General features: G+C 40.9%; 2 protein-coding genes across 2 annotated transcripts; one reads left to right on the top strand and one right to left on the bottom strand.

Moving 5' to 3' along the window:
- Positions 1-224: 224 nt before the first annotated feature.
- LOC127374770 (BEN domain-containing protein 4) lies at positions 225-12,491 on the bottom strand. The gene is made up of 7 exons (XM_051420348.1): positions 11,678-12,491; positions 10,481-11,299; positions 6,722-7,291; positions 4,479-4,570; positions 4,298-4,324; positions 3,732-3,972; positions 225-2,285 (listed from the first exon to the last, which is right to left on the bottom strand). The coding sequence occupies exons 2-7, from the start codon at positions 10,983-10,985 to the stop codon at positions 2,053-2,055; spliced, it is 1,668 nt and encodes a 555-aa protein (XP_051276308.1). The 5' UTR covers positions 10,986-11,299; positions 11,678-12,491; the 3' UTR covers positions 225-2,052.
- A 465-nt stretch (positions 12,492-12,956) lies between these two features.
- shisa3 (shisa family member 3) lies at positions 12,957-17,967 on the top strand. Its single transcript, XM_051420362.1, has 2 exons — positions 12,957-13,556; positions 15,319-17,967. Exons 1-2 carry the CDS (start codon positions 13,286-13,288, stop codon positions 15,903-15,905), a joined length of 858 nt encoding a protein of 285 aa, XP_051276322.1. The 5' UTR covers positions 12,957-13,285; the 3' UTR covers positions 15,906-17,967.
- Positions 17,968-18,331: the final 364 nt, after the last annotated feature.

The raw sequence follows: 18,331 nt of genomic DNA, 5'->3' as shown, positions 1-18,331 counted from the left end.
TACAGTATGTCAGATCCGATCACAAACCTGCAGACCACCAATCCTGCACAATTTAACATTGATTGCTATTTGTTATCCTAGATTTGATGCTATTTAATGACAAAAAACACTTAAAAAAAGTCTAGAATAATGCAATTTTTGACAAGTTTGCATAACATTTATATAGATAGATAGATAGATAGATAGATAACTTCAACCATCCAGCCACCAGTAAACCATCAGTGTAAGTTTTCAGCTTCGGTGCTTATTTTATTTATTATAAATAAAAAACAACAGAAGCTATTAGATTTGTAAAAATCCTACTGATGTTTCACAGTGTTGATAACAGCCACTTTGAGGGTAAAGGAGTAAATACAAATAAACGCTCACATTCAGAACAGCAACACAACGACAGAATCCAACTGTTTAAGGTTTCTGTGGCACTTTTCTACTTGGCTTTTTAAGAGAGAGACGTGGTATTTCAAGAACACCTCACACAATACTGTACTTTATATTACACATTTACACAGCACTGTTGACGTGGCAAACTGACCTAATAAATCTGGTACATTCAAACGTAGAAAACAGTGTCATGAAGTGAAGTTACTGAGTACTGTAAAAACAGTCAAAGAATAAAAATGATTAAATTCTGTTCAAAGACTCCTTACTGGGGCATGGCTTTAGCCACAGTGAGACACATAAAAGTGCAAATAAGAGCTTCAGAGAGAAAGAAGTGCTCGATTTTCTCCACTTGGGTCAACAGCATTTTTTAGAAATGGATATTTTCTGTAATTTCTGTGATTACATGATTCAAAACACACAAAGCATCAACACTTTATGCTGTGGAGGTCTGGAATCGGGTTTAAGGCATTATTATGTGGCAACTGCTTTAAATAAAAAGACATACTGTTCATTCATCCAGAGTTAAAAAGTCTGTAATGTAAAATGCAACAGATTACCTTGTAGTTGGATTTATACCAGACTTTTTGCATCAGGATGAATAAAATAATCAGTGATGGAGAAAATATCTTATTGATTGTTTTTCCCTTGTGTTGTTTTTTTCTGCAAATCTGCATTTTAATAATTAGAATAACATATAAGAACAAATATCAGCATTATATTGCTGCCTTATAATATTTCAAACACATTTAGGCGACCTGTGAAACCTTTGCAGGTGTAAAAACATTTGCAGGGCCAGTTATCAAACTTGACTTTGGTGGAAGTTGTACTGGAAAGTAATTACAATTATGTAATTAGTCTGTTTTAAAGAGTTGTGAATACAACACTGTGGCTGTCTGTGTGCCTAATTACACACATTTTATTTTTTTCATATCCTGAAATCTGCTGTAGGAAATTGAAACCAGGACCAGCTTTGACCAAAACTTCTTTCAACCCAAGTGAAGCTGCATTTGAGCACATTGGAAAGACTTTGTGTTTGAGTTCACTTAATAAAACATCAGAATAAATTTAAATTAAGAAAAAACGGGGATGCAAAGTGCAAGACTACAGGTAACAAAACATGACATTCTCAGAGGCACTCCTGTAGAGGGGTTGCAAGTAAAGGTGCTTCGCCAATGATGCAGAATTTTGCAGAAACATATTAAATGCTACTTTCCGTGATGGAGGGTGTGTGATGGCTGTAATAAGTCTCTAACTTGGGCAACATTAACACAAATAGCTTCCTGATTAAGGTATGCATGTTAAGTGTGAAAACATTCACTGGGACTCCATCCCAAAACACAGAACAAACAGAAATATTCCACTGATAGTGACATAACGATCAAAACAACAAACCATAGAAAAGGTAGCAAATGGAAGACTCAAATATTGTGTTTAAAACACCCGTTTGGAGTCAAATTTTGACTAAACAAAGTTGTAGGTATAAAAATGGCAAAAAAAGCTAGAAAACTAAAAAGAGAAACTGCTTCAGAGTGACTGTGTTATATTCTGTTTGATAAACTTCTGGAATGTTTTCTTCACTTTGTAAAGTGACAGGATAAGGTCAGTGTTTTGGGATATGTTGTTGTACAGCTACATTTCCGGCATTTGTCTTTTTAATTCCTCCTTTCAACTTCAGTCCGATTGGCCGTTCTGGCATCCTTTTAAATACAGCTCGTCCTGCGACAGATGTCCATCAAAGGCGTCCATGTAGAGGCTGCTGGTGCTGCTGCCGCTGCTGCCCAGGAACGTGCCAACCGCTCGGCCCTGACGAGCGTGACCGACGGCATCGCTGAACACTTTGTTGATCTGCTCCTCTGAGGGCATCCACCAGTCTGGGTTTGAGGCACAGTGCATCCGGATGAACTCTATCGAGGAGATTTTGAATCAAAAAAAGATTAGAAATCAAAGTTGTATTATTGGAAATCAAAGCAAGCCTCGATTTTTAAGAGGGTTCAACAGGAATGAGGTTTTGAAGAGGGAAACCAGTTGTGTTCTGTATCATATTTGTGATCTAATCCTTTTTAACTTCACTTCACACAAAACCATGTTAGTTGGACTATCAATGCTCAATCTAATAAAGATCTTTCATAGACCTGATCTTTCTGTCTCAACTCCATATTTCAAAGTTAAACAACATCAGTTACAATGTATGCAATGACAATGTTAAAGTCGCCTATAGTGATGAACTTATAGATATTACACCTGCTTACAGCTCAATGCACCGCTGTGCCTGATTACAACATGGCTGTAGACTCTTGTTCAAGCAGAAATGTGAAGTATTCACTGCTTCCAGTTTCTCACAAAACACGCTTTTCTCCGTCATACAAGATATAACACTAAATATTTTGGGATCTTTAGTCAAATAACTGACATTTAAAGATATTTTAAAGACAAACAGTTGAACAATTAATTGGGAATTTAAATGGCAGAATAATTGATAATGAAAATAATTGTTAGTTACAGCCCTACAGTGTAGAAACACAATGACTTTAGATGCTTCCACACAAGGTAAAGGTTCCTGAATGGTTTGATGACAATAAAAATGATGTAAATCATACACTGTGGCCTTCACAGTCACCAGCTATCACCTGAATCTGCGGTTCCCCTCGGCTCTAAGCAGCGTCACAGACAGTTTGAACTCATTGTTTAGCATAACTTTACTGTTTTGATATTGGGATGATATGTCAGTATTGTCTTCACAGCTTGTTTCCACTGTCCCCAAGAGACAAAAAAATTAAATTAAGAAAATTAATTATTGCAGGTTTAAAATAATCAGTGTGTGAGACAGCTCGGTAAACAATGGTTGTTTTATGTCTCACATAGAATAAAATAGGGTGTCAAGCAACAGAAATCAAGTGCTGAAGGAAATAAGAAGAAAACATGTTCTGATTGGTTATAACTGAAATTATATAACCACAAATTGGATTTGTGTCAGATCTCAGGCCGAATATAATAAGATAAGATAATGAAATTTTAATATTTTATGTTTTCATACTGTTAAAAAAATCACATCTGTGCCAAATGTGAACCAAAACCATTTGCTCGCCACATGAACATATAACTCATATTGTTACGAGCCCATTAATAATGAGCTCACTTGAGAGCTATTGCAGCTTTTCAATTCTGAAACACGGGTCATAGGAGTGGAGTTCTCTAATAAGTATTGTAATACATCATTCAAACAACACTGAATTTTATATGCAGACATTTGCCAGAGCTGTATGTGCACTACCACTGTTCTACCACTGTTTCACATTCACACTGAGTAGAACTGAAGCATAATGCAGATACTACTTTTCCCGGCCGTGTACCTCTGAGGCAGCTGACTTTGACGGGGTTTAGCGGCCGTCTCTCCAAGCCTGGATCTCCTGAGTGGACTGAACGCTTCCTTTTGCCCAAACCGCAGGAGAACTTGAGCTCGTCAGTGGTGAAGACGTAGCGAATCAGGTAGCGCAGCAGCCGTCTGCCATCTTTCTTAGAGGAGTTGACGGCTTCATCCCACTGCTTATTAGTGATGAAGAGAGGATAGTTCTCCAGGAGCTGTTTGCTGCCCTTCAGGGAGGAGGAAGACAGGGAGTTTAGGTATGTCCATAGTCTTACTGCACCTGGAACTGAACTGCTCATGCAGCTTATTTTATTCCAAATTCGACTGCATTGTTTAAAGTTTTGTCTGCTTTGAAACTGACTTCTAACCTTTAAGATGCAGCTTATTTTAACTGAAGTAATGGATGGTTCTTTCTGTGTGCACAACATCTGGTGTCAATTTCACTAATGCGCCACCTCTTTCTGTTGGTTTTACAGGCAAGAATACACACAAATATATCCTTGACAGTGTTAAAAAACAACAATTATTATAGGCTTCAATAAAAACACAAACCTCAAAGACTGTTTGCCGTTCTTCTTCCTGTAGAGAGAGTATTCTTTAATTGCACATTTTCACACTTCAATTAACACAATGAAGAACTTAATGCAGGATATATTTTTAAAACTTAACATATTCTTCTTATAACACATGCTGTAAATAACTGTGAACAATGTATATGAGCCAGTTTTCTCACCTCGGTGAGCTGCTCCTCTGGCATCGGCTGCACCAGCTGGTTATGAAACTCAAGAACAGTCTTGAAGTAGTCAAGAGCATTTTGACAGGGAACTGTACAGAAATGTGACCAGTCATACAAACACATAAATAGACGACTCATCTGGTATATAATCAAACAATAATAAAAACCTCCAATATCTCCATAAAAGATCATTTTCACTTTAATGTTTAGTGATTTTAAATTGAGATATGTGCAGATAAAATGAGCCGTTTAGTGTAAATTAGGTTAAGGGGACACTGGGGAGCTCATAATGCTTTGGGGAGAGCAGAGAAGTTATCAAAAATAGATGCTATTAGGACTGTTGCCCCAAACTGTGATGCATTTAGATGTAGTGAGAGCTTGTGGCTTTCTGAAACTGATGACACACAGAAACTTAACCCAAATTATTGAGGTCTAATATTGACAAACTACATGGATATGTGGGTTTGGTACTGATTAATGCTGGCCTTTTTGATCAGAAAACATTTTCAGCGTATTTTCTCTGATACAGAAGTGACAAGAGAAACAGCATGGATAGTTAGTTTATTATATGTTAAAAATAGTCGATTAATCTATCTACATAAAATTGTCCCTATTGATCTACTTTTCTAGTCATTTCATATTTTTTTCACCACTTTTTGGTTCAGACTGAAATATTTCAACAACTCAAAAAGCAGTTTTTCAATGCCTCGTATGAAAATTACAAGAGCACAATGGACATAATCCCAATACATACTTTTTTTAAATGGAAACAAACCATTTAACACCCAGTTGCAAGTAATGAACCAAAGCATCTGTATGTGTCTCATAGTTCAGTGAGGGCATTCAAAACCCATGATGAGTTTCTGTCTGTTGGATCGTTGTGTTGTTTCTATCGATCCTGGTTTGATATTGACAAATCTCTGATTGATCACATTAAAACCAGGATGTTGATCCTGAATGTGACATTTCAGCAGAAACTGCAGTGCAAGACGGATTAGACTTGAAATTGCCAGGAAAAAAATAAACATTACTGGTTTTGTAGTTGATTCACACTTACATTACTGTACAACTTACTATCAGTAATTTAATTAACTTAAATTTTAAAGGCAGTGGTCACTAATATTTTATGTTGAACCAATTTTAAAATTTTTAAAGTGTATTCATATTTTAAGCACTGAAAGGCAAATCGTAATTATTTGAGTGCACACAGACATTTTGTGCTCTATTCTACTTAACTAACAAGGTTTAACTTTAGTTTTAAACTTTAGATTGCACTCTGAGGATTATGAAGCACAGTGACAGGTATGTTACAGTAATTTTCAGCAGTTAAGATAATTTATTATGAAGCTGCAACAGGGTTTGTACAAAAGATGTTTTTTTGATCACAAATTCCACATGCAGGGAGCTGCCCTCTCTGGTGTCTTGTTTAAAACAGGATGGAGGCATAAAATATAAATTATTTCTAATAATTACTACAGTAGACATTTGATAACTAAAAACAGGAACTAGCACATAAATAAATGATTTGTTCCTCAGACTCATTTTCATGGCTGCAGGGAGGAAAATAGGCAATATGCTGCAGAGGAGGGGAAACTATGAAGCTACTCATTTATGTGTACAGACTAATTCATTTTATAATTAAAGGCAGATTGTTCCACTGACATAATACTTAATAGAAAAATGCAAACAGCGGTTTCTATACATTTTCATATCACCATTTTCTATAATCTTTGTTCTTCGCAGCCAAACAAAGATGAAGGCCTTAAACCTGCTCTCTCCTTATCAACTGTTTACTTGCATTTGCTGCCACCTTTGACATTATGTTCTGCAAAACTAAATACATTTCTTAAAATAGAATTGTGTTTTTATTTCAATGGTATATGAAGGGGTACTTTAAATCGATATAAAACAACTAGAAAAATTAATGAAAAATATATAATCGTGCGACAGGATTATATTATATTTTGTCACAGGTCGAAGTGCCGGAAATGGCCCCCAGGCCGGCAGTATGAGACCCCTGAATTAGAAAAAGGGTGAAAGCCTTGGCCCCCAAATCATAAAAATCTGCCACGGACCACTAAATCAGGGAAGTATCTTTTAGAAGCTCCAGAGCTGTGAAGAATCTGTGGCAGCTGTTCTGGTAGCTCGTAGTGGAACAGCACCTTTAAATTGTCACCAATCTATATCAACACAAGTATGAATTCAAATCAAACCCCTTTGACATCCTTTCATTACTGCACCTGGGATGTTCTCCAGCTTGTTGCGGAGCTCCTCGTTCTCCTGCTGCAGAGACAGCACCTCCTGCTCCAACTCCAGGCAGCGCGGACAGCAGTTCTCCTCCTCCTCTTCTTCCTCAGGCAGCGTGGATGATGGGTGGCCGTACGACTCTGACGGAGTCGGCGAACCCCAGCCCCCCAGGTTGTGTCTCGGAGGAGACACCCCAGAACCGGGCTCCGCCAACGGACACTGCTCATCCTCCAGACCCACAGCCAGATGTTGCTGCTGCTGAGGCCCTGAGAGCAGATAGTTCTGTAGGGAGTCTGTGAAGATGCGGAGAACGGCAGAGGTCTGTTGTTGGCTCAAATGGCTTTGTTCGGCCTCCTCTTCTGGGTCTGTGGTGGAAGAGCTTTCTTCAGGTTTGGACTTCCCCAGTGAGGAGCAGTGAAGCCCCTGTACCTCCTCTGGCCCGTCTTCCAGCTTGATGTTAGAGGTGAAGGAGGAGGAGGAGGGCTCCAGGAGACGGCCGTTGTTGAGGAGGCTGAGGACTCGGCTACATTGCTGGGCAAAGGCATCCAGGATGAGACGATTCTCTGTGGCGGAGAGAAGAAAAGACAAGCGGTCAGAGCCACTCTGCAGGTCCGTCCTTGCTGTAGAATCACAGAATCTACTGCGTTCATAGACAAACTTTTGACCTTGGAAACAGCAGTTTACCTCAAGATCTATTTAATAGCTGTTCTGGAGCTTTTATATGACATGGTCCTCACCAGTCTGCTCAGTTTCCATGTGAAGGAAAGAAGGAAAAAGGAGGCAGAAAGAACCAAAACCAGTGAACACAGAGTCACTCATATTGTTTCACCTCATAGGGAACTTCATAATGTTTCAGTGCAGCAAATATAATCTCTGATTATTATCTCTAAATAATCTCACCAGCGTCCATTAAGTAACTTTTCTGGAGCTTTTGACTGTATAGCAGCAGAATGAGTTGGTCCATTGCCATAGAACAGCAGATGTTCAACATGGGTGAGAAGTCCTCGAGCTGCTCAGGATCTTGGAAAGTTTTAACATCAACGGTTCCAAGCAAACTCAATCGGCTGACAAAGACCATGTGATGCAGTCAAAAGCTCCACAACAGCGACTGTATCTATCATCTGGCTTTAATAGACATCATTCTTTGCACTACAGCAGAGTGGTTTACTTTAGGAAAAGTATCAATAAGTGCTGAAGTATTAAAAGTATTAAGTGTACTTCAAGTATCACAAGTAAATGTGACATTATTAGGGTTGTTAATATAGATCCATCAGTGTCTAAGCAGCAGTTTATTGTTACAGCTGGTTGAGGTCGAGCTGGATGTAACTGCTTTGTATACAGTTGTTTAGTCCAGGTTTTTGACCTCGGGGTCAGACAGTGGAAAAGTCAGAAAAAAAAGAAGATTTTACTACACAACTCTGTATTCATATTTTTGAATCTTTGCTTTTATTGTAAACTATGGTGTCATTTGACGTCTTTGGGCCTTGAAAACATGTTTAATGAAGCCATCTGAGAAGTTTAGAGGGGACATTTTCTGTAGTGGAACTGACAAGTCATAAACATTTGAAATGTGAGAAGGGGCTTCAATTGTTTTATTGTACAGAGGTCACAAACCAGAAAGGTTGATACTACTGGTTTTATTTTTAACAATGCATTCTACTTTAAAAACTTAAATCATATGTTTTTAATGCACAACCTGTAGTAAATAGTGCAATATTTCCCTGAGTAAAAGCAGAAAGTAGCAGAAAATAGAAGGTGAAGTACTAGTACCTCAGTAGTACAGTACTTGAGGGATCATACAGAGCATACACACTTCTGAAAATGGTATAAGTGGTTCTGTGATTCTTTGGGCCTCCCTTTTTCTTTCTTGTTCAGCGTGTTATTGTGGCGAAGCTCTCCATAACAGTAACATACAGTTGGCACCTCTGTTCATAGAAATGTCAGCTTGATTATGTTGATTTATTCAGATGTCAATAAACTCACAGTATCTGCTGTGACCAAACACAGCAAAGGAAATCAGCACAGAGCCATTGTCCAGAAACAAGCCTCAGTGTATAGTTTCCCTGGTAGTCTGAGCACGTCTCAATGAGATGATCTCACACATACCTCCATGTAATGATTATCACTGGCCTCACACTCTTACACACACACACAAATATACACACAGGCAAAATGAGTTCTAGGCGGCCACTGCTGCGTTGCCACTCGCTCAGACGTGTCTATCAGCCTGGCGCAGATGTGTCGCATTTATTAATATGCGTGCTGTCTCTGTTTACCCGTCGAGATGTATCTGATATCATTCGCCTTCACCCTGCACCCCCTCCTCCCAAAACCCACCCACTCCCCACTACCACCACCACCCCACTCTCTTCGCTCACCAGTTCTGTGGCACCGTGAGCTGAGAGCCTCATAAAATTTCATTAAAAACAACACGCTCGGCAGAGGCAAATTTATGAGCCCCATTTATTTTAATCACAACTCTTTGGGAAAGGCTTCTCAATGCAATTTGTGTTATTGTGTGCTGAACTGATTGCTGATGCCCAGGGGTCTCTGGTGCTTCTCCTCATGAGAAGGGCATCAAGTTTTTTTTTCTTTTCCAGGCCTGAGAGGGACATTAAGTTGCTCATGCCGTGCAGATAAAAGCACTTTGATGTGTCATTATCAGTAAGAATGCACGGCACGTTTAGCTGGGATTGGATGATACATCTTGTGTAATATGGGTAGATTTACTGGAGCAGGGAAAATATAATTTTGTGTGATTATTTCATAAGTGAAATTAGGACCACGTGCATGCCAGAATGGATGCAAACAATGGGCCATCATCCCTGAAACCTGGGCGTTATACTTACAAGGAATCAGGCAGGCTTTCACAGATTGAAGTGGGTTAAAGATATGATGTTAACGCCTATTTTTAGATCAAACCTGTAATACTTCATGCACACATTTGCCAGTTCTCATGAAGGTGAGCTATTATAGGGCTACAGTGCAACCTGAGCTCAGCCTGAACACTTGATTGTCTGTAAAGCAACAATAACCAGCAGCAAATTGAGCCTGTGCTGCCAGCGGTGATAAAGAGATTAATATCTGATTAGAGGATGAGACGTCTAATGTTTAATTTCATAACTGCCTGGATTAGGTTCATTGCTTTCATCTTAATTCCCATGGACCCGCCCTCCACACGGGGAACACATTTCTTCCTGAGACTGCACAGCCCTCTAATGAAGAGCAGCTGAGGAGAAAAATGAACAATGTGTTTCAACCGGAGATTGTGAGGGCCCTTCTTGCACACACACACACACACACACACACACACACACACACACACACACACACATGAAAACACACACAAGTAAACACACACACACACACACACACACACACACACACACAAGAACAGACAATTACCCAATGTAATTTTTAGCACATGCACACTGGAGATTCAATCATGACTGCTCTCATTACAACAGCAAATCAATCACTGCTGACAGGGAGAGAAAGAGGAAGAAATGGGAACAAAAACAGGAAGCTCAGGTGATGTAGAGCAAACAAAAGAGATGCTTGCGTTTAATGGCATACTGTTTTGCCTCCCATCCAAGTTTATTGACTTTACGCTCATATATCTGAGCAACTAAAATCCAAAATATGCACCAGAATCTGGACAATCTCAGGACACCAGAAAAGTCCTAATACCCCTAATCCAAAAGAATAAAAACAACTCTCATCACTCACTCTGAACAAGTTTGAAAACCCACCTGAGCTGATCCCGTAGGTGCAGTCAGGGGAGAATCTGGGCTCCGCGCTGCCGCTGCTGGCGCGCCGCTGCTGGGTACCAGGAGATGCTGCCGCCGCCACGCTGCCCGCCGGCGCTGAGGTGGATGTCGGGACCCTGCTGCTGGGCCTGTTCTCACATCGGAAACGATGCTGCTGCTGCTGCTGCTGAGGCGTCGGGTGATGCTGCTGGCTGCTGCTGATAGCGACGCTGGTTTGGTGGAGCTGCTGCAGACGCTGCTGCTGCTGCTGCTGGTGGTGGTGATGGTGATGGTGCGGCTGGAAATGATGAGGCTGCTCGGGATGAAAAGTGAAGTGATGCCCGTCGCCGAACAGAGGCACCTCGACCACAGCGGACCTGTCAAAGCGCGACTTGCCCGCCGAGCGCTTGCTCTGGAAGGTTTTCAGGGTGCTGTACGGACCCCGTTGTTGTCGGCACATTTTCGGGGCGCAGGGCCCTTCGTCTGCGGGCTGCATCTCTCCCTCCATCCCTGCCAGGTGTCACAGCGCGGCGGATGGCTCCGGGTCGGTATTGTGGCGTGCTGGTGTGACAGGCAGCTGATGACTTGGAAGGGGGTGGGGGGAGATCAGATCCGTCACTGTCTGGCTCGGTTTCCCTCATGCACACTGTGTGAAGGGTGGGCTAATTTACTGACAAGCCGCCGCTCCAATCCCCAGTCGGGAGCGCCGATACTGAGACTCTTCCAGGGGGAAATACAGGCGGGACTTGTGCGCCGCTGCCAGCCTCCTTTGTAGCCACCATCCACACAGAGAACAACGGGGCGCTATTACAGTTGTACAATCTGAAAAATGAAAAAAACGCACAACGAAATCCGACTAATGAAAAGGCAGAGGCCATTTTGCTACTGAGCTCAAAGCATCAATAGAGCAACATGAGCGCAAAGGAAAGAGAAAGGCTGCCCACACCCAGACATACAGTGGGAGCTTAAAGCGAGCAAACAGTGCAATAAATTACATAATTACCATTTCATTTTTTCTTTCTGTAAATGGTTTTATTGCTGTTCCAATAGATTAAAGTAATACAAACATACATTATCTCTACCTTTCGGTTCTAAACGCAGCAGAATCTGAAGGTTTTATTCTTTGGATCCACATTTATACTCTTTTAAAAAAAGTTTTTAAACGACCCACTGTCTGTAAATAAAGTCAGAATTATTTACCTTTTATGTGTGAAATCCTTAGTTTACAGGCTGGTGTGGCAGCTGCAGCCCGCAGGGATAAAAGTTTGCAGCCCCACATGGGGGCGCCACATTAACGGGTTACAGACAGAAGATTTAATGGATGGAGGAATGGAAAAGACCTGCTGCTCATTACCATAAAGGGTTTTTTTTCTCTCTTTTTCAACAGGCCAGACAGGTCGGAAGTTTTTACCTCTGTGTTATATCAAAACACCAACAAGTGCTTAGTCAATATTATTTAGACACCAAACTAAACATGGCTGCAAGCCAAGGATGACGGATATAGTTATAGGCACATAAAGTCCCTATGAATGCTCTCAATACAAATATTAATAAGATATTACAATAACCTTAAAATCGTTTATTATAAGCCACCAAATCAACTAGTTTTAACTCCCTCGTCTTCCTCTCATTGAACGTTTTTAATGTGTAACTCTTGCTGAATAGCAGCTTTTATGGCAACTAAAAGTGAGAATTACATGATTTAGTTTAGTTTGGTTTTTATGTTTTAAGGAACTTCTCTCAACAGAAAAAAAACTGTTAACCTGAGTTAGACTGATTTCCATCTGTGGGGTACCTAGTGAGGTATTGAAAGACACACTGAACACTAAAGTAGAGGTGCTGAATGCTCAAATTTAGTGTTAAAACATTATGTAACAGTTGCACAAGATTTGAGGAGTCAGCAAACTGACAGTAGAGGTAGTTTCATAGTAACATCTGGAATCTACACATTGTTCATGTTAGGTAACATTAAAGCTGCTGGTCATAACAGAGCAAGTCGCCTGTAGCAGCAAAACCCCTGAATGTATTTAATTGCTAATTCATTTAAGTGCTTTATTAGCCTATTTATGAAGTCCTCTAACAGGAAATTGTTTCTTCTTTCAAAGTAGCCTACTTGGTCTCACTTTAAATGTCAAGAAGCATTTCTTGTGTTTTTTTTCTCTGAATTTGACCTATTTTGTGTGTCATGTCTTTAATTGTACACACATTGTACATAGGCTTTAGTTTAATCTAAAATGTAAAGACAATGATTTTATTGTATTCAGTGGTCTTCTTATAAGCACTGAGGTCGTCTCCCATGCAGAATAAGCTAATTAAGATAATGTATGCATGTTGTTTGAGCCCTTTCATTGCTCTGAATAACTGGCATCAGTGCACCGCTGCGACCACCGCGCCTGGGGTACGCGCACGCCCGGTGTGGGGTTTACGTGCGCGCGTACAGAGCCCGAGTCACAAAAGCTGCAAGTCTCCAGTGAGGTGGGCGCACAACTTTTCTGCACCGACATCAACAAACGGAGTGCAGGAGCAGGAGGGAGAGCGGAGAGAGAGCAGATTGTTCGGGTGAGAGGAGAGTTCAGAGAGGATGTTTTAAGAAGGATTCTCTCACTTTGCAATCCGGAAACTTTTTTTTGGCTCAAAGCGGTTCGGATGGTCGGGAAGATGACAGTGACATAGCTTTACATCTTCGGACTCATTCACCGAGTTTCTTTTGTGAGTAAATCCATCTCAATGAAGAGTCTCTAACCCGGAGCGGCACTCTCCTGAAGCCCACAGGACGCAGGGAACCGAGAACCGCAGCGGGTTGCCGGGATGCTGCGCCTGCTGAACTGCCTGCTGCTGGGATATCTGACCTGGAATCTGCGGATATCAGACGCACAGGGGGAGTACTGCCACGGCTGGCTGGACGCTAATGGGAATTATCACGAGGGTTTCCAGTGTCCGGAGGACTTTGACACCATGGACGCCACCGTGTGCTGCGGCTCCTGCTCGCTGCGCTACTGCTGCGCCGCCGCGGACGCACGGCTGGACCAGGGCATCTGCACCAACGACAGGGAGGTGGACAACACCGAGTTCGCAGCGCGTAAGTTTAGACGGTTTAAACACGTGTTTGGTTTATTTTAATAGTTCGTCTTAAACATGCATTAAAAAGACTTTTTTTCTCCAAGTGTCCCCCAAGTAACACAGCTATTTAGTTAAACCTCACATCAAAAGGGCAAATTAATTCAGAGTTAAACTAGATTGCATAAAAAACTCCACAAATACATACACTCATTCTTAAATCAAGTGTATTTAACCTAAATGTAATCACATAGTAAATTAGTTTAGTCTAATTTATGGATTATATGAATTTTATCTGTAGGAAAGTTCCTTCAGAGAGGTCAGAGGTCAGCTGAATAACGTCAGTAAAGAGCAGGTTTCAGTGCCTTGCTCAAGGACAGTTTCCACTCACCACGGCACCGTGTCTAATGAAATTATGTGAAATGAAACATTATCTTAAATATCTGGTGCATCTGTTCGAAGCAGACACTAATGTATGTCTCTTCAAAAGGCCAACATTCGTCCTGTTGAACACACAATAACTTCAACTTTGTTAAATTGTTAAAAAATGCAGGAAGAAAACTAAAGTAGACATTGGTGTGTTAAGAATTACACTTTTTTTGATGTATCTGGTCTGTTTTATAGGTTTGGAAGTTTTTCTGATGCCACCTTTTCAGTTACTGCTGTTTATTTTGTACTCGCCAGCTTGAATCAACCAAAGTGTCCAGTTTCCAGCACCTGCTTTAATCTCCGCTCCTCATTTGACCTCAACTCCCTGCAGATTGCTATCAGCGTAAAAAGGAAGTTTGTGACGTGAGTCACTGGACAAATGTTGTTAAAACAAATTCTTTATGGATCTTTAAGAAGAAATTAGGACAAAACTTATTGGATCACAATGTAGGGATGTATTCTACCACAATCAGGCGTATTGTTTAAAATGTAAAACACATTCGCTGAGACAGCTTTACCAGCTGAGGGAATCACAAACATTATAAGACAACAACTCATTTTCTTTGGCTTATTTAAAGATTTAACAGACTTAAAGTGTTAACATTAACCCTCTGTTACTTGTGAAGTCCTTAGTAATAGGTCAGTTTAACTCTCAAGGTTGCATCAGTTTTCTTTAAATTTCCCGAACTGATAAGCTCTGGAGCTTTGACTGAATGGGCTGTGTGCTCGCAATTTCCTAATTTTTTCTTATCAAAATAAATAAACATTGGCTGATTTCCTGCAGGAGTGCAAATGGGCTTCATAGAGCGTAACCAGAGCTTTTTGTGTTGTTCAGCAGGAATGTGTCTGTTAGAGTTTGTTAATAATACTAGGAAGGATTTTAAATAATTGTTTCAGTTTCAGCCGCCATAAACAGCAGTACAGGATGTCGTTTTCAGTGACCAACGCTTTATTTTAAACCCCCATATTTTGGTTTATAAGCTCCACATATATATTTAATGTTTATTATGTAACAACTACTGTGGCCATCCACACAGCAAACAGATTATGAACAATATAGTAAAACACTGTTGTAATGTAAAATATGTCTTCCTAGATAAATAGACACTTAAAAAGTCTTATATCTGTTTACATTTATATGACACTGTGTAATACACCATTTATTAATACAGTGTAAAGTCTTTTATTCTCTTGCAGTTTTTCAGCCATTAAATTAGTTATTTTTGTGTCTCAAGTGCAATTAAATCGCTAATAACACTAATTATGTTCCTTACATGTTGACACATATTAATAACCTGCAGTTTTCAGTCCCATGAATGCGCTACTTCATTATTGGTCCTAACCTGTTTCCTCAGAGCCCATCTACGTGCCCTTTCTGATGGTGGGGAGCATCTTCGTCGCCTTCGTCGTGGTCGGTTCTCTGGTGGCCGTCTACTGCTGCACCTGCCTGCGGCCCAAGCAGCCCACCCAGCAGCCCATTCGCTTCTCCCTGCGTAGCTGCCAGGGCGAAACCATCCCCATGATCCTCACCACCGCTCCCCCGAGCCTCCGTGCCCCATCACGGCAGTCCAGCACAGCCACCACCAGCTCTAGCTCGGCAGGAGGAGGCAGCTCCATGCGGAGGTTCTCCCTCGGAGGTCAGGGGCAGCAGCAGCACGGCTGCCTGGTGTCTGCCACCGTCTCCTCGTCGGCCTCCACCCCCACTCAGACCCTTCAGACTCTACCTCCACCTCCACCTCCCCCTTACACATCTCCGCCTGCACCCATGTCAGGAGGCCTCCAACACCCCTCCACCCACGCCCAGCTACAGCTCCACCAGCCCTCGCTGACCTCTCACCCCTCTCAGAACACCGGGTTCCTCCTGCCGCAGCAGTACTTCTTCCCCCTGCAGCCCGATGCCTTCACAGCGGCCAAGGGCTTTGCAGACTTCGGACAGAGCTGACAGGGCTCCCAGGAGGGGTAATAGAGGGATTACATGATTTTTTTTTTATGGTAGGATGTGAGCCGGCGAGGACAAACACACTGCAACACAGCTGGTGGTGTTTGGGTGGAAGGCCCAGGCCGGCTCAATGGACACAGAGAGCGCCAGAGGAGGACAAGGGACAAAGCTGCCGAGGTTGAGCAACGTGGCGTTTCCCCCTCTGCATCACAGGTCACATCAACAAACCTGTTAGAGGCAGTTTTAAATCTTGTGCACTTTTATCTTATATTGTATACAGACCCTCACTGGCCTACATTTTATTTTTTATACATGTTGTTTTTCAATGTGACGTCTTACAACACAGACTGAAATCTTGCAAATTTATCTCACACCTTCCATAACAGACAGAAATACTGTAGACGGCAAAGACACTGTCACTCTGAGACTCTGAGCACCGTTACATTATTAGAAATAGACGTTCGAAACCAGGGAAATTTTGTGTTTTTTGACAATCGCAAGGACCTCCTAAAAACAGGAGGCTCTGATACACAAAGGACATTTTATTTTGGAAGAATTGTGTACTTTTATAAGATGTTACAGGCATTATAGCCAGAGCAGGGTTGTCATATCGATTCTCTAATTTACAGTAAATAAAATGTTGTCTCTCAGTACCGAACTGATAAATGTGAAGAAAAGTCTGTTAATTTACAATCCTGACATTTGAGCGTAAAGTGTGCGCTCTGAAAGAAGCCTCATCATCGTTCAAACAAAAAAGGAAACCGGAGCGGCCGGGCCTGCAAAGCAGCTCCCTACCTGTCGCTCATTCTTGCGCCAGAGTTCACAGCAGGAATGTAGCGCTGAGATCAGTCATTGTCAGTGTTCAATGAGCATGGCATGGTCACAGTGTTAAAAACAACTCGCCCCAGAAATAGAGGTTTAGGTTGCAGCAACAGGTATGGCAAACTCTCGACAAAGACCCTTCTGTTCTCCGGTTATCTGACTGTGAAATAGACGCGGCAATCAGTGTCTCACGAAACCTGCAGACTGTCTGAGGACGTTTGCGGCTACGTTCAGGGGTCCCTAAAGTCTGCTATCACTGGACTGTAACATCACAACTTCTATGATCAGTTATTTGACAGAATCCAGTGTTAACTTTTCCAGGTCTTGTTTATACTTGCAGCTGTCAGTTCAGGCTTCAGTTCTCACATTCCACGCTCTGCTTATAAAAGGATAAAACTAGTTGTGAACAAGTTTTCATGACATTTCCTAAATCTTTTGGATAGTTATAATCTTTAATGTCTTTGCCAGGTCTTGAGAAAGTTTCCAGCTTCTTTTCCAAGTTCTGCATGAAGGCAGGAATCCTGATGATTACTCCTCACACTGAAGGCTTTTACTTGTCTCACAGGTTTCATCAAAATTCAAACTTTCTAACTTCTTAAGTGACTGTGGTGATGACATAAACAACACATTAAAGTTATTATCTTCTTCTATTATCCATCATCTTAAACTTATTATCTTATTTTCATGAAATCAAACCAGCTTTTTGATACTCTTTGTGGTTGCCATTGTTTCAACAATAGCCAGCAGTGGTGGAGTCCGCCTGTCCTGCAGTGCATTCACACTGCCTACCCTCATAGAGAGGATTTAAAGGAAAAGATGCATTTACAAATTCAGTGTTAAGGTACAGCCATAATACTTTTCCATTCAATATAACTGCCTCTGAAAAAGGACATGTAACAGCTCTAATGCAGGTAATAAATTAATATTGATTAATGAAAGACAGAAAACAGCATAGAAGAGTAACGCTAGAGTTTGTATTCTGGCAGTGTGAGAATGTGCTAACTGTAGTGATGAAATATGCTGGTGCTAATGCAAGTTGGAGATGGAACCAAATATCAAATGTCAAAATGAGTCTTCAAAATAATAAAATAAATATATATATATATATTACTCTAATGGAGCCAGAAGCATCAAACACTGTTAACAGATACAACAGTTTCTCTTCTATTGTATTTATGACTTTAAATGATTTTAGTAGGGCTGGAACTAACAATAACTAATAATAATAAATCTATCTAATGATTCTTTTCTTAATTATTTTGGTCTATGAAATATTAGAAAATGGAGATACAGTCAATAACAATTATATTTTTTTAATATTATATATTTTTTTGTCCAACCAGCTGTCCAAAACCTAAAGATATTTAATTTATAATATCAAACTGGGAAAAGCAGAATATCCTCACAATTGACAAGCAGGAACCATTGAAATATTGGTACCTTAAATAATATTAAAAGTCTCCTCTCTGACTTACTTTGGTAAACTATAACCTGAAGTACATGAAGTAAAAGTCTACTTGGGTCACTTTTAATTAATCTGGATTCTATTGGTTGCATTTGTTTGTCCTGAACGCAGACTGATGTCTCTCCCTGTCTTTTCCTGTTTG

Source organism: Dicentrarchus labrax, unplaced genomic scaffold, assembly GCF_905237075.1.
Source record: "Dicentrarchus labrax unplaced genomic scaffold, dlabrax2021, whole genome shotgun sequence".
Classification (NCBI taxonomy): Eukaryota; Metazoa; Chordata; class Actinopteri; family Moronidae; genus Dicentrarchus; species Dicentrarchus labrax.
The sequence above is the reverse complement of the archived record's forward strand: the minus strand, read 5'-3'. Positions and strand labels throughout refer to the sequence as shown.

What these genes read in the sequence shown, in the direction of transcription:
- shisa3 (XM_051420362.1), top strand. Translation starts at nt 13,286, where the DNA reads ATGCTGCGCCTGCTGAACTGCCTGCTGCTGGGATATCTGACCTGGAAT. An exon ending in CAACACCGAGTTCGCAGCGC is followed by an intron (nt 13,557 to 15,318) that starts GTAAGTTTAGAC and finishes CTGTTTCCTCAG; the next exon opens with AGCCCATCTACGTGCCCTTT.
- LOC127374770 (XM_051420348.1), bottom strand. Translation starts at nt 10,985, where the DNA reads ATGGAGGGAGAGATGCAGCCCGCAGACGAAGGGCCCTGCGCCCCGAAA. An exon ending in CACCTACGGGATCAGCTCAG is followed by an intron (nt 7,292 to 10,480) that starts GTGGGTTTTCAA and finishes TCTCCGCCACAG; the next exon opens with AGAATCGTCTCATCCTGGAT. An exon ending in CAGAGGAGCAGCTCACCGAG is followed by an intron (nt 4,325 to 4,478) that starts GTGAGAAAACTG and finishes CTCTCTCTACAG; the next exon opens with GAAGAAGAACGGCAAACAGT.